The 14,818-nt window shown below is 55.9% G+C and overlaps 1 protein-coding gene across 2 annotated transcripts in view; it reads right to left on the reverse strand.

The window, feature by feature from the left end:
* Positions 1 to 14,818, reverse strand: part of Xylt1 (xylosyltransferase 1) — a 262,914-nt gene that overhangs the window by 107,064 nt on the left and 141,032 nt on the right. For both annotated transcript variants that reach the window (XM_047533540.1, XM_047533539.1), the window contains exon 3: positions 5,829 to 6,345. In XM_047533540.1, coding sequence (XP_047389496.1) covers positions 5,829 to 6,345 — 517 coding nt within the window. The remainder of the gene's footprint in view (positions 1 to 5,828; positions 6,346 to 14,818) is intronic.

Below are 14,818 nucleotides of genomic sequence, written 5' to 3' on the forward strand. Positions count from 1 at the left end.
CCCGGCTGAGGAGCAGGGCCAGCAAGAGGGGGCCAGGAGCCGGGAGGACGCCGTCCAGTGCCCTGCCGGCTCCCTGTGCCCAGACGCCTTCTCTTGCGTAACCACGGGGACCGTCACTCCCAGCAGGCGCCCCCAGGTCCTCCGCTCCTGGCGAGGCCTGGGCTAATCAGCGCACAGCCCTGCCGGGCGCTGCTGTGTAGGCAGCGGGGTGTGGCTGGAGGGGCTGGTCCCCGGGGCGTGCCTTTGGGGTGACATTTTGTCCCTGGCGAGTGGATTCTCTCTGCGTCCTGGTGCCATGTCCACCACCTCCTTCCGCCACGAGGCTCTGCCTCACCTCGGGCCCCGAGGAATGGAGCCGGCCATCTGTGAACTGAGACCTCTGAAACCGGGAGCCCCAGATAACCTTTCCCTCCTCTAAAGTCGCTCTCCTCAGGTGGTCGGTCACAGCACTTCCGCATTCCAGCCTGCACCCGTGAGGACAGGGTGTGCATATTTGTGCCCCCTTTAGAAACGCGGAGATGGAGGCCCTGGAGGCTGGGGCCACAAAGCTGGGAGCTAGCAAAGGAGAACCCGGAGCTGCACCCTTGAGGACAGAGCCCTTCGGGTGGAAAATGCCTTTTTCCAATTCACGCCGTCCTTGGCCTTCAATCTAACACAGTGCATTTCCAAAAACACGGGGAGGCCCAGGCAGGGCTACCGCAGGCCCTAGGGTCGTTCTGGACACCACGTGGGGACAGGTGGTCCAGATCGACCGTGTGTGTGGACAGCTTGGTGGCTGCAGTGAGCTCGGGGACCCTGGGGGAGTGGTGTGCCTCCTGAAGTCTAGAAAGGAGCGTCTGTGAGGCCATCGTGGGTGCTGGCGGGACAGAGCCTCCCCTCTGTGTGGCTGTTGGTGGGCTGGCCGGGGACCCCTCCTCTCCTAAGGGGGTTTCCTTTCCCTTCCTTCCTAATTGCTTTCTGCAGGAGGCAAAGTGCAAGATCCCAGCAGAGAGGAAGCCACCTCCTGGGCTCCTAGACGCCACCACTGGCCTGAGCAAAGGGCCTGGGGCCGGGCGGCAGGGGCGGCAGGTGCAGAAGCTCCTCACCAAAGCTGCCACGTGGAGAATCTATGGCCTCTCCTCTGAACTTTTCAACCCCGGGCGATGGCCTCCTTAACTGTTCTCCACCTCCGGCACCCTGTGGGCGGAGTCTGGGTGCCGCCCAGTCAAAGGACAGACGCGGGGCGTGCGGGGCACTCGGTATCCCCGGCTGCCTCTGAGAGGAAGCTGCCCTCGCTCTGTCTCTCTTTCCTCATTTCCCAGGAAATTAAAGGACCATTGGGCTGAAGCTCAAATCCCTCCTGAGCAGAGGGAATTCCGGGTGTCAGGGTTTCCAGAAAGGGAACACAATCTCCCTATGGGGCGTAATTACATCTTCGCTTTCTGCAGAAGAATAGTTTATGGCTTAAATGCTATTAATTGTAAGCCATTCTGTTCCACGGGAAGTTGTTCATTGATAACTACCCAATTAGGGTTATTTTGCAATTAGTCTATTCACAGTGAATTTATTGCAAGAGGCGGAGGCCTCCATGCAGCAAATTAAAGTATTGCCGGGGCTGGGTGTGCCACGGCTCTTAAATGCCACTCTTATTAACCAGCTCAGAGGTCCCGGGAGGGCGCGTCACCTGGGCTGAGGCGGTGAGGGCCTCAGGACAACACTCAGCCAATCCACACTGCAAAACCACGCCGGGGCTGTCTCAGCGCGACCAGGAGAGGCGTGGGAACCCCTGGCTCACGGCGATGAGATTTTCAGCCGAAGTGTAAGTGACACACACTCCTGGCTGACCAGGCGAAGTTCCTAACTGTGTTCCGCCCTCACAAACCCTCTGCGACAGGTGTGCTCATGTCCCCTCCACTTAACATATGGAGACACCCAGGCACAGAGAGGTCAAGCAACTTCCCCCGGGTCACACAGCTTATGCAGGGGAGATCTGGGGTTTGAATCCAGGCAGTCTGGCTTCACAGCCAGGCTGCTAACCCCTGGCCACATCGGTCCCTAGCAACACCCTCCCTGTTCCCTTGCAGATACACTGAGGACAGGACACAGCTTCCAGGTAGCAGGTCTTTCTTCTCTCTGATAAGGTGAAGGCTTTTGCCTCTGGAAAAGGGTCAGGTTTATGGGATGCAGGCTCAATAACCCAAGTCCTAACACAGGGTGTCATCCACTAGCTACGTGCCTCTGGCCAAGTCCTAAACCTCTAGGAGTCTCAATGTCCTCATCAGCAAAATGGGCTGGTGGTAGACTTACCTGGGAGGGCTGGAGCGAGGGTTCTGAGCCCTGAGAGAGAGTCCGACATGCGCATATGAAGGTTTCCTGACTCAGGACAGCTGCACTGCTGATTTTCTCAACTTAACAATCAAGCAAAACCTGGCCTTACAGCCTCTCTGTTTTCCAGCTTCAGACTGGTTTTCAACAGGTCGCACGAGAGATTCAGCACTTGATCACACAGCAGCCTTGATTCAGCACTCGATCACACAGCAGTCTTGATTCAGCACTCGATCACACAGCAGCCTTGATTCAGCACTTATCACACAGCAGCCTTGATTCAGCACTCGATCACACAGCAGCCTTGATTCAGCACTCGATCACACAGCAGCCTTGATTCAGCACTCGATCACACAGCAACCTTGATTCAGCACTCGATCACACAGCAGCCTTGATTCAGCACTCGATCACACAGCAGTCTTGATTCAGCACTTATCACACAGCAGCCTTGGTGCTGGATCACTGCCCAGCTGCAGGCCCACCCACGTCCTCGGCACACCCAAGGCAGCCAGGCTAAGCCACGTGTTCGGTAGGCAGGTGCCTCAGATGCATTTCCAACTCACTGGCCTTTCCAGCCTGCGCTGGATCCATGGTGGCGTGAACCCATCACAAGTGGAGGAGTCGCTGTTCACAGAGTTGGTACTTAAACAGGAGCCAGCCACCCGGGGCCCAGCGGCCGGTCTGGCCCAGGGGCTATGTCTGCAGGCTAGGTTTCATCAGAACGTAACCGAGTACATTTATGCTTGCCCTTTGGTGACTGCAGCGAATTCAGTAGTTGTGCTGGAGCCTGTAGGACCTGTGAACCCCTAAATATTTACTCTCTGGCCATTTGCAGAACCAGTGTACCTAGTATACAGTAGGAGCCCTATATAGTCTCCTGGGCAAACCTTCAACCCAGGCTTCCAAAACTTCTCTGCTGGGCATCAGGTAAACAAAAGGTTTTGGAAACATCACCTTCCACCTAATTATGTGGATGTGCCAAGTCCCGACAGGAGTACAGAGGGGACCACCTGGACCCATAGCCGAGGGCGAACCTGCAAGGGAGAGCTGAGTCTTTCTTTTTAAACCTCCCTATTGAGAAGAAAGTACTGCGTGGCTGCACATTGACTGCAAAAAGCTCAAAGACGGAGATGAGCTTGCCTGACATGCTCAGGTTATCCCAATGCCACGGACTGCGTCCCACGGAGGGGGTGGCTGCCTGTCCCTCCAGCCCTCTGTCTAGGCACTTAGCTCACATGGCTGCCACCTGTCAGATCCAAATCCTGCACTGTGACTAGTGCGCACAGAGGCACGTACCATCGGTTCACGCACCGCCCAGCTAGGCGGCCGGAATCCACAGATGCTCAAGTCCCTGACGTAAAATGCAGTGGTCTTTATAACCCACGTGCCGTAAGTCATCGCTAGGTTGCTGGAAGAGCTGGTACAACGTGCATGTCATCAAACAGTTGCTATCCTGTGTTGTGTGGGGAGCGGTCACAAGACAAGGGAGTCCGTGTAGAGCACGGATGAAGTTTCTGGAATATCTTCCATCTGCAGTGTGGTGAGTGCAGGCATGCAGAGCCCTGAAGACCAAGGCCCCTGCGCTCAGCAGGAGCCGGCTCCTATCTCAGGGTGACCTGGGGCCCTACGGGGGCCTCAAGTTGTCTGTCTCCGTCCAGTTGAACGAAGGTTTCTCTGAGGGGTCTCCTGCCCTGCTCTCCCCCTGCAGTCCTTCTGTCCACCCACCTCCCTTCTGCATCCAGAGAGGCAGGGGGTGGAGGCCACTGGGCAGGCCTCGCCTGGCTCCTGGATGCACCAATATGGGGACCCAAAGTGTCCCCGTTCTGCAGTGGGCTGGCTTGATTCTCTGACCTCTGTCTTGACAGTGAGGTGGGTCCATTCCTGCCCCTCAGGTTGACCCCGAACCCCCCATCACCTTCCAGGTCTTTCTCTGTGTCCTTCCCCTATCCAAGGCCCTGAGGCCTCTGGATCAGTTCGCATCCAGTGGTAATCTGGGGTCATTTCTCTTCCCTTCAAAGCAAAAGAGAACATTTTTGTGTGTGTGCTATTTGAATTTAGAAAATGACAAGGAGGTATTTTTGAACCTCTGTCTACTTCGTGAGGGACGGTGGCAAAGCCAGGCCTCGCCCTGTGGCACAGTGACCGGGTGGGGTGAGCAGGAGCTGTGAAGCCGGTCCCAGGGGAGGCGGAGCGGGAAGACACCATGAGCATCTAATGCCTGCTGCCCCCTGGATGGGCAAGGACCCGGGACCAGAGAAGGCGAGGCCCCTCCCTGTTGGCTGGCAGCTCAGCGTGGAACCCACGGCTCTTCACTGCAAACGCTCCCTGCTCTGTTCTTACCGGCACCCCCTCTCTGTACGAAATTCCTTCCGGATGCCATCTGCCCTCTCCAGGGACAGGACAACCAGGCACACAGTTACAAACTAGAAGTTCTGGTCCAAGGGAGAGTAAAATGTGAACGGGTTCCCGGGGGCCACCTTACTGTCCGCTGGTAAAAGGGAGGGAAGCCCGTGTATGCAGGGTCGGCAGTGACCGAGTCCTAGAGCCGGCCAGGTGGGGCCTGGGGTCCTCCCTCCTCTGGGCCCAGTTAGGAATTTCCTGCTAATATACGAGAAGGGGAGGAAGGAGGGCCCTGAGGAGAGCGAGGCTTCACCCAGTCTGGCTCATCTCTATCTCCAGCGTCTCAACGTGTAATCTCAGGAGGTCGCTTACAAACTGTGTGACCTTCTCGGATTCTGCATTTCTTGTCTGGAAATGGATTCAGCTCACAGCCTCGGTGCTGAGTGGATGGGGACACACTGCCCCACAGGGAGCCTGGCACAGGGCGATGCTCAGACAGTCTGAGCGGCAGAGGCTGCGCCCACACTCCCGGGCACCAGTGAAGCTATAGGTCATGGCCAAGATGCCCACGTCCACGCTACGGGTTTAGATGTAGAGAAACAGGTGCGGCTCGTCTGTGCAAGACTGGTCCCACCTCCAGGGCCCTCCACGCTGCCCGTGAATTCGCTATTGAACTCCGAGCCTGACCTGCATCTTGGGAAGAGGTCTGATTTTCCCTGGGTCACGGGCACGGGGAGAGCGCCCTGCACCGGGGAGGAGGGAGGGAGGAAGTCCAGAGACGAGAGGGGTAAGAGGAAAGAGGAAGTCAGGAGGAAGGGGCTCCGGGTGGAGAAGGGAGGCCGTGCTCAGCGCTCCAGAGTCAAGGCGGCCAACCAGAAATCTCCCCGACCACACCTCATGTCAATCATGTCCCGCTCAAATCCAAGCCCGCGACTCTGCTGGGAGAGACACCAGGCCCTCTCCACGCGGCCCCCTCGCCTCCCGCCACTCAGGTGACCCCGATTTCACTGTAACTTTATCCTTTTCCATAAAGGTGATGGGTTAACGCGACAGCAAAGGCAACGTGATTCTTACAAGGGACTTCGGTTCCCAAAGCACCCCAACAAATCAGATCCTCTGCCCCCAGCTGGGGCCTGGGAAGGGGGACAGCTGCGCTCAGGTCTGCGGAGCAGGGTGGGACTTACCCTCCAGGGGGCAGAACCGAGTCACCTTCTCGGGCATCAGCAGTCCCAGCTTGTGGCGGCAGTAGGTCTCCCCGATCTCCTGGCGGCAGTGCTTGGACTTGGAGCGGGACAGGGCAGAGATGGCCTCCTTGCCGGAGATGTCGCACTTGGGGGGCTGGTCGTATTTGGTCTCCCGGGAGCTGCCGCCGCTCCTCCTGGCATGGGGCAGTCTGGGGGCGTCCTTCCCTCGGCTGCTGTTGGCTGCGGCGCTGTCCCGGGGAGGCAGGGCCTCCTTGGGCCCTTTCCCCAGGAAGGGACGTCCCTGTCCCTGCCCTTTCTCCTGGGGCTCCAGCTTCCTCTGCAAACGCTCCTTCTGTCGCCCCGGGGGCTTCTTCGCAGACTCGGGCTGGTGCTTCTGCTTCTGGGTCCTGGGTGCGAAGTTGCTATTGTCCACGTTCTCAAAATCCTTAGGGACGGAGTTCTCGTTGTTGCTGTCGGTCCGCACTTTCTCTTTGGGCCGGTGAGAGAAGTAGCCATCCTGCAGGAGGCGGACAAGAAACAGAGAAGAGAAACGTTATGGAGCTGCTGGGCTGAGGGGGTGGCCACAAGGAGCGGGGTGTGCAGCTTTGGAAGTCTGAGCCAGAGTCCAGCCGCACCTCTGCTGGCGGCACACACCCCGCAAGGGCCTCTCCCTGGACCTCGGTTTCCCCAGCTGGACATGTGAGACACGTCAACTAGACGTGAGGGCTTTGCAAGCTCTGGGGGCTCTGACAGTGATTCTCGATGCCTCAAGTCGGGTTCTTTCCCTTACCGTCTCTGCCTCTGGGTAACAAATATTTTGCTCCAACTTCCTGTTTAAACTCTAGCAGAAAGTGCTGTGATGGTTTCTGGGAAGGTTGAAAATGACATAATAATGTGATAAAAGGAGAAAATATGGGCAGGACATTGTGCACTCTCTCTGCCTTTAACATGCCCCTGTATCTCTGCCCTTCAGAGACATCCAGACCCAAGCCCTTGTGAATTCTGGAGGAAAGACCTTCAGCTCTCCATGCTGGTTGAGTGGAGCTGACCGAATTAAGTCACCTGGGGTCAAGAGAGAGGTCAGGAGTCAGTGGAGACCATGCATGCCATGGATCCTTCCAGAAAGGTGGTGCTGGAAACTCAGCTCCTCCGTGGGCAGATGGGTCCTACTGATTTTCAGGTTGGATCAAATGGTCAGCATCGTTCGTGAAAGGTGGCTTCTGTGTAGAGGCCATTCCCAGAGCGTAACCTGCGAAGCGTCCAATGTCCCGGAGCGAACCCGGGGGACACCTCCCAAGGCACAGAGAACACTCACGGGCTCCCTAAACCTGCTCCTGTCGCTATAGAAGCACACAGGTGATAAGTAGCACAGCTGGTGTGTGTGTGTGTGTGTGTGTGTGCTTCTTGTTTTTTAAGGAGGCTAAAACGTGCCCCTTCCCAAGGACAAGAGGCGAGGAGAGGGCAGTGGCAACCACACCGAGCAGTGGACAAGACAGCCCATGCTCTGCACAGCTCTCCATCCAGCAGGTCAGCAAACTGCAGCCCTGTGGCCCAAATCTGGCCTGCCGCCTGCTTTTGTAAATAAAGTTTTATTGAAACGCAGCCACACCTGTTCTTCTGTGCATTGCCCGTGGATGATACCACTAGACGGAGCGGTTGCAATGGAACCGCTGGCCTGTGGAACAGAACACCTCTGTCTGGCCCTCGGAGGAAGAGTCTGTGATCCTTGCTCTGCAGGAGTGGAGTCTGCAAGGCCTCCTCTCCTCCGCAGGGGGTGTAGCTGCCCCATCTCCGTGTCCCCATTTGGCTCAGCTGCGGCCTGAGAAGAAGCCATCCACAGGGCTGCCCGCCTCTCTTCTGCCCCATGTCCCTGGTGTGAAGCACCATGAATGACAGCTGACACCAGGAGAGCTCCTGGCCACCGCGCACGCTGGGTATGGGTGGGGCACTGAGCATCCGCTACCCAGGACTTGCCCAAGGTAAGCCGGTGGTGTCCCGACTTCCGGCAGGACAGACCCAGATCCCAGGCTCTCGCTGCCAGCTGCAGCACCTGAACACAGGGAGCCCGAGGGCCCTGCTGACCCCAGCACCTGCTCCCTTCAGCACCAGCCTGACCCTGCTCAACGGGTCTGCTGTGGGCATGAGACCCACAAATAGCTATCGGAGGCTGGCCGGTGACCTACTGTGTTGTGGTCATCAGAGAGACGGGTCAGAAGCTGGGGCCACTGAGTGCTACAGCTAGAGGCAGCAGGAGCGGGAGGCAGGGGCAGGAAGAGGGAAGGAGACCTGAGTCACCAGGGCACCCAGGAGTTGCCATCGCAGTGACCTTGGGACCCACCAGGGCCTGGTTCCAGGACCCCCTGAGACGCCAAATTCAGAGGTGCTCGCTCCCTTAGGTGAAATGGCATCTTCCCATCCTGTGTTCTTTAAATCTTCTTTAGATTACTTAAATCGCTTGATTTAGTCATTTGGAAAATGGAAACAGTTGTTTAGGGAATAATGACATGAACTCTGCTCAGTACAGATGCACTTCCTTTCTTTCTTTTTTTTTTACAGGGATATTAATAGCAGTGCTATTTTAATGGAAAAATAAAAATAGTCAAATACTGAACAAAAGAGAATCTGCTAACTGACTTAGGATTCACCCACACGATGGACACTATGCAGTTCTTGAAAATCATGGCTATTTTTTTAATTAAAAAAAATTATTTGATTTAATTACTTATGTGCCTTTTTTTTCTCCTGAATATTTTCAATCTGTAGTTGGTTGAACCCCCAGAGCTGGAGGCAGAAACGTGGACGCAGAGGGCCGCGGGGCACCCTGACCTGTGATCAGGACCTCCGGGTGGTGGCCCTTCTTTCCCGCCCACGGGGTCTTGTGACGCTGCCGGCAGGGTGCCTGCGGAGCCCTCGGTTCCTGCAACCTGAACACACCACGCCGATGCTCCTCTTTCCTCCCGTCTATCCAGAGGCCCTCAAGGAATCCCAAGAGCCTCTCAGACTCGTTCTCTGAGCACTCAGTGCGACCCAGGTACAGCAGGAAGTGACTCACAGGCCCCACGCGGTGGACAGGCTGGGCCGCCCTCTGGGGAGGACCTCCCCTGGCCTTCCACACCAAGGGCAGCCTGGTGCTGTGACCGCCCCGCACACGGTACCGTGCAGAGCCCTGCAGTGGGAGGCCTCGCCTGACCTCCAGAAATAAGCTCCGAGGTCATCACCACCTTCTGCAGTCGCACAGAAGAGGGAGGGGAAGGTCAGGTGTCATCCGCCCACAGCCACCTTGGGCAGGCCGTGAACCCGCCCTGACTCTGGAAGGAGCTGGCATGCTGCCACCCTTCCATCCTCCAGGGAGGTGAGCCAAGAGGCGGTCAGCTCCCCTTCTCCACGTGGGGACCCAGGCCGGCACCCTCTCCGCCCACAGCAGCCCACGTGGGAAGGGAGCTGGACGGGGCAGGGGCGCAACGTAGTGCCCTTCCTTCTAGGTAGAGAAGGAGGCCGCAGCCCTGCAAGTCGGGCACAGCCAAGCCAAGGGACTGCAGCCAGGGGCCAGGGCCACATCCTGCCTCCCCCGCTGCACCGCCACCAGCTCTCACGGTTGGGGTCTTAAATGTCCCCTGAAGACCCTTGTGGAAGGTTATTAGAGCCGTACAGAGGCCGTGGGACATGTGGGATGTGGGACCTGGAGGAAGTTAGGTGCTGGGAGCACGTGCCCTTGAAGGGGACATGGGACACCAGCTCCTTCCTCTCTCACTTTTTCACTTCCTGGCTGTCATGAGCTGGACAAGTGTCTTCCACCATACGCTACCACCATGATGTGCTCCCACCATGATGTGCTGTCTCGCCACGGGCCACAAGCAATGGCCAAGCCGCCATGGATGGAAACCTCTGAAACTGTGAACCAAAGTAAATTTTTCTTCCCTTAAGCTGTTTGTCTCGGGTATTTTATCATAGCGATGGAAAGGTGACCAACACACTGGTCATGCTACTGATGGTGAAGGCCCTGCATCCCTGAGGGTGGCCAGTACAGAGCAGACCCCACCCATCCCCAGTGGGCAGAAGGGACCTCTGCTGCTTAAGGTCACTGAGATTTGGGGGATCTCTGTTATTGCAGCATGGTCTAGCTCATGATGACTAATACAGGAGCCAGCTTAACCACCCTTCCTCTCAGTTATCCTCAAATACAAGAACCGAGTTTGTTATCTTTTTTTCCTTTCTTTTTTTCTTTCTTATTTTTGACTCCAACAGAGAGACAATCAGTTTGATGACACTAACCCTAACAACATGAATTTTAATTCTGTCACTAAGCCCGTTTGCTGGACACTCACAAGAGGGCAAGGAATAAACCAGAGAAACTAATGTCTTTAGAGACGGCAACAGTCTTATTCTGGGGTTCTTCTCTTTCTGTTAACAGAGGGTCGCCAAGTTTGGTGCCCTGAGCGGAAAATCCCCATCAACCCCCAACGACCTCCATAAACTACCTATTTCAAAAGCTCATGTTTTCTACCACTTTCTGGCAGAGTTTCACCAAGCAAAGCTAGGCCGAGGAGATGCGATGATCTCTTCTCTCCACCCGCCACAACCAACAAAGCTGATCTCGCACTCTGAGAACGCTGATTCCGCCGGCTCATTGGCACTATCAGGAAAAGCCGCCACCACCTGATCCCACAGGGCTCCTGATTCATCCAACTCAGGAGAGACTACGGCAAAGGGGGTGGTGGGCTCAGGCTGGCCCTGTGGCCTCTGCCCGCCTCTACACGGCTCAGCCGCCCAGAGAAATTAAAAGACTCACGTGCAAGAGGGAAGGAAGATGTCTTGTCCTCTCGAAAGCAGAACTCACAGATACTAGCTTCCAGAAACATGCCCAAGAGGCACGGTCAGTGAGAATCGGCAGCATCCGAAGGCCTGGGAATCCATCACCCTGATCCACGGCTGTTTTCCATAGTGACCGGTGAGTTCTCCCTTCACCTTCCCCCAACTCCTTTTTCTCGAATTTTCTTATGTTGTGGGATGAAAATTTTAATAGACTATAATTTCACTGTGTTCATGAGCCTGACCCCTCCCCCAGTTTTTAAGTGTACAGTGCAGCACTGTTGACCGCAGGGACGAGGCTGTGCAGCAGGCCCGCCGGACTCGATCGGCTTGCGTAACTGAGACTTTAGGCCTGTTGGCGAGTGGTTCCCAAAGGCCTCACTCAGCCCGGCCACCGCCTCTCCCTCTCTGACCCTACGATGGTGTCCCTTGGCAAATCCCACGTCGCTGAGCCTGCATTGCTTCACCGGCCTACTTCCTGTCCTCAGGGCTCACCCCGGGCTGCACGCTACAGGATTCCTTCCTACGTGAGCGTGGATACCTCTCCTGTACATACGCCCCGCCATTCCGTAGCCATTCGTCCGTCTGTGGACCTGAGAGGTCCCCCTGATTCCTCCTGTGGTCCCCAAGAGCCCCACAGGTCTCAGCTCTTCTCCTTTCTCTGGATCCCCCCCAAGTCCCCAAAGCCAAACCCACATCCCCTTCTCCATGCAAAACCTCAGAAGGTTCCAGCAAATCCAGTAGAGAGAACTATCATTGGCCAATGTCCATGCGTCCCCATGCTCCACCAGAGGATTCCCAGAGCACTGTGTCCCTGGTCCTGTGGGACACTCGCTGAGGCAGCAGGTCCCAGCCCTGATAGAAAGGAAGGAGCTGAGGCACAGATCGTAAGTGCCCAAGGTCACCCTGCTCATCAGGAAGTGACTCAAACTCCCTGGGCCTCAGTTTCCTCACCTGGAACATGGGCCCAGTGGGGGTAATCTGGTGAGGATGCATGTATGTGAAGCTTCTGGAACATTCCTGTCACTCAAACAGGAGGAAGAATGAGCAACAGACCCAGACTGGGGACCTACTGGTTAATGCTGGCCTTGGCTTCTCCACCCAAGTGGACCAGATGTGACTTCTCCATCGCAATTGCCCGACCACGCCTCCTGCATTCTTAACCGACCCTGCTCTCTCACCTTGGGTTATTTATGCAAATGCAACCCTTTGACTTATTTTATTTTAATGCACTTATTACAATGATTGCACATTTCAATGTTTGCGTGCGAGCTTCAAAACTCTAATTACTCTGCCGTCACCTCACCTCGAAGCCGTTGCTAGAATCCATTTTTATTCCGGAGGAATAATTAAATGCAATCATGTCCTCCATTTCTGTTCAACCTTGGGCATGTGTAGAGCCAATTTCAATCAGGTAGAAATATGCTAACCACAATATGGGCTGTTTCGGTCTTTCCCGGGTTCTCTGGCGTCCACACCTCGGGTGGCTCTCCACTCAGTCTGCTTTGTCCCGGGTCCTGGGTCCTGTTTCTGAGAGGTGGGGGCGGTGGCTGTGTTTTTGAACTACATGCTTAGAGATCAAGCTCTGCTCTTGCTGCTGTGTAGAGGGAGCACCCAGCAGGGAGGGCAGAGGCCCGGGCACCTGTCTTGCCTTAGTGACTACTCCATTTTCTCATCTGTGAACAGATGGGTGAGGGGTCCAGGAGCGTACCTGAACATTCTCTGAGTCAGGTGTAAATCAATATGATTGGCGCACAAAGTTCTGCCATTTCAGCTCATGGAAAATCAATTTGATGCTGCTGGGAACCGTGGTGCATGTCTCCTCATCCCAGAGGCTTGTGAGGCTGAGGTAGGAGGATTACAAGTTCAAGGCCAGCCTCAAAAACTTAGGAAGGCCCTTCCTCAAAATAAAAAATCAAAAGGGCTGGGGATGTGGCTCAGTGGTAGGGAAACCTAGGTTCCATCCCCAGCACCATGCATGTGAGCAGACGTGCACGCAAAAGAAAAAGAAGAGAAGAAAAGAAAAACAATTTGAGGGACTTTAGGAGACCAGGGATGGAGGATAGAATGGAGGCTCTGACATCCCAGCCTCATCCTTCCATCACTGAATCTCGGATTCGGAAGTCTGGAGTCAGGCTGACACCGGCCGATTCCTCCCTCCTCCATTCACCAGCTCTTCACGCCAGGACAGGCCACTTCATCTCTCTCTGCCTGTTTCCAGGGAGTGGAGGCTGGCACCTGCCTCCCAGAAACCGAGTGAATAGATCAAGCATTTACTCGAGCGTGCAGGCAGCGCTCACTGCGTGCGAGGCCCCGCTCCCCGCCCTGCACCTCCTGACTCACCTCCCCTTGGTGACGTGCCTGCGCGGGAGATACTTTCATGGTCTCCATTTTCTGTTTTTGGTTTTGGATGGGAATGCTGTTTCTGGGACTGAATCCACCCACCTCGGAGTCATCTGAACCCAGGCTCTCCAGCTCTGGAGGTCACGCCTCTCAGCAGCTACTAAGCATAGGGACGGGATGGGCACAGTGGTGTACACTTTCAATCCCAGGGACGTGGGAGGCTGAGGCAGGAGGATCGCAAGGCTGAGGCCAGCCTGAGCAACTTAGTGAGACCCCGTCTCAAAATAAAAAGTGGATAAGGCTCAGGGTGTAGCTCAGTGGTAGAGCAGCCCTGAGTTCAATCCTTGTACCAGGAAAAAAAAAGGTGGGGGCCGGAGGGAAGGGAAACCCTGGAGGGTGTGCTGCTGGGACGGGAGGCACCTGTCCTACCGCTGGCCGGGCCGGTTTATGGCTTCCTGCTGGGCCAGGTGCACCAGTAGCTGTTTGCTGAACTGGCTTTGTTCTCATCGCCAGGGCTACCAAGGTCATTGGGAGGGACACTGGGGGAGAAGCCCACGCCTGCTTCCAGAAGGACCTCGGTGCCAGGGTGGACCTGGTGAGGACGTGTAGCCGCGAGGGCTGCCGTGCACAGGCCCCTGGCCTTCCTGGAAGGCGGCTGCCCGTAGCGAGCCCTGGGCCATGCCGGACACGGGCAGCTTTGCCAGAACCCCACACGAAGAGACCTCTGCAGCCCAGCCCCATGCTAAGGGGTGCACAGGCCTGGGTGAGGACGAAGGCGGCTGGACAGTGGCCTGGCGGCTCCAGCCTCGGCTCCTTCACCCCGAGACGGGGCGCGAGGGGCAGGAAGCTGCGCCCTCTGGAGCCTCCATCTTTTCCTCTCCGACCACAGTGGAAAGAAGAGCAGCTTCGCAAAGTGACCCTGGATTCAGGGGACAAAAGAACACCCCATCTGCACACGGCACCTGCCAAGCAGCCTCGCGACCCTATTTTTAACTGCTGAGTAGGTGGGGTGAGGGGTAGCGGGTTCAAATCCAGACCCTGCCACTTCGCTTACTAAGGGACCCGGGGCGCATTGACCCAGGCCAACCTTAATTTCCCTCTCTGTTAAATGGGGGTAAATACTACAGCCCAAAGGGGTCGCCTGAGAATTCAGAGCATGAATCCACCCGAAGCATTCAGACCAACGCCCAGCATTCCTCCAACGTTAGCTGTGATTTATTAAGAGGAAATCAATACTGGCAACGAAGATCTATTGGGGCAGAGCTCAAGGTGCAGTCTGGGGACACCCTGGGGTCCCGAGACCCTCCCAGAGGGTCTTCAAGGACAAACTATTTTCTCCACAACTTCCTTTCTGCTCATTCCCTTGCAATGGTGCCGTGGGGTCTTCCGCGGCCTCCGTGGTGTGAGGTCTGGAACACTCAAAGGAGCAGAAGGGCCTTCTTCCTACCAGGCCAGACGTCACAGAGACTCGCCAAACTCTCGCTGAAGCTTGGTGGCTGTTGTTGTGCAAAGCATACCTTTTTCCATTAAAAATCTTACTTCTATAGGCACATAATGGATTGCTTTCGTAATTGTTTTTTAAGTGAATCCATAAATGAGCATTTTAAGAAGGCCTCGGTTTAAAAAGTCCAGAAATGGCAAATAATTGATGGGAGTCATCTTCCTAAACAAAACTCTTCGAAGGTCCCCAAAATGTTCTCGGGCATTAGGGGGTCCTGAGCCGAAGCATGAGAACTGTGATATTTTCACACACGTGTGATCCTGAAGATCTCCTCGCTTTGGAACCGAAGGCTGAAGGTTCTCTTGGGTCTCTCCACGTGACCGGCCTTGGGCTGGAC

The sequence above is a fragment of the Sciurus carolinensis genome, chromosome 18, assembly GCF_902686445.1.
Source record: "Sciurus carolinensis chromosome 18, mSciCar1.2, whole genome shotgun sequence".
Taxonomy (NCBI): domain Eukaryota; kingdom Metazoa; phylum Chordata; class Mammalia; order Rodentia; family Sciuridae; genus Sciurus; species Sciurus carolinensis.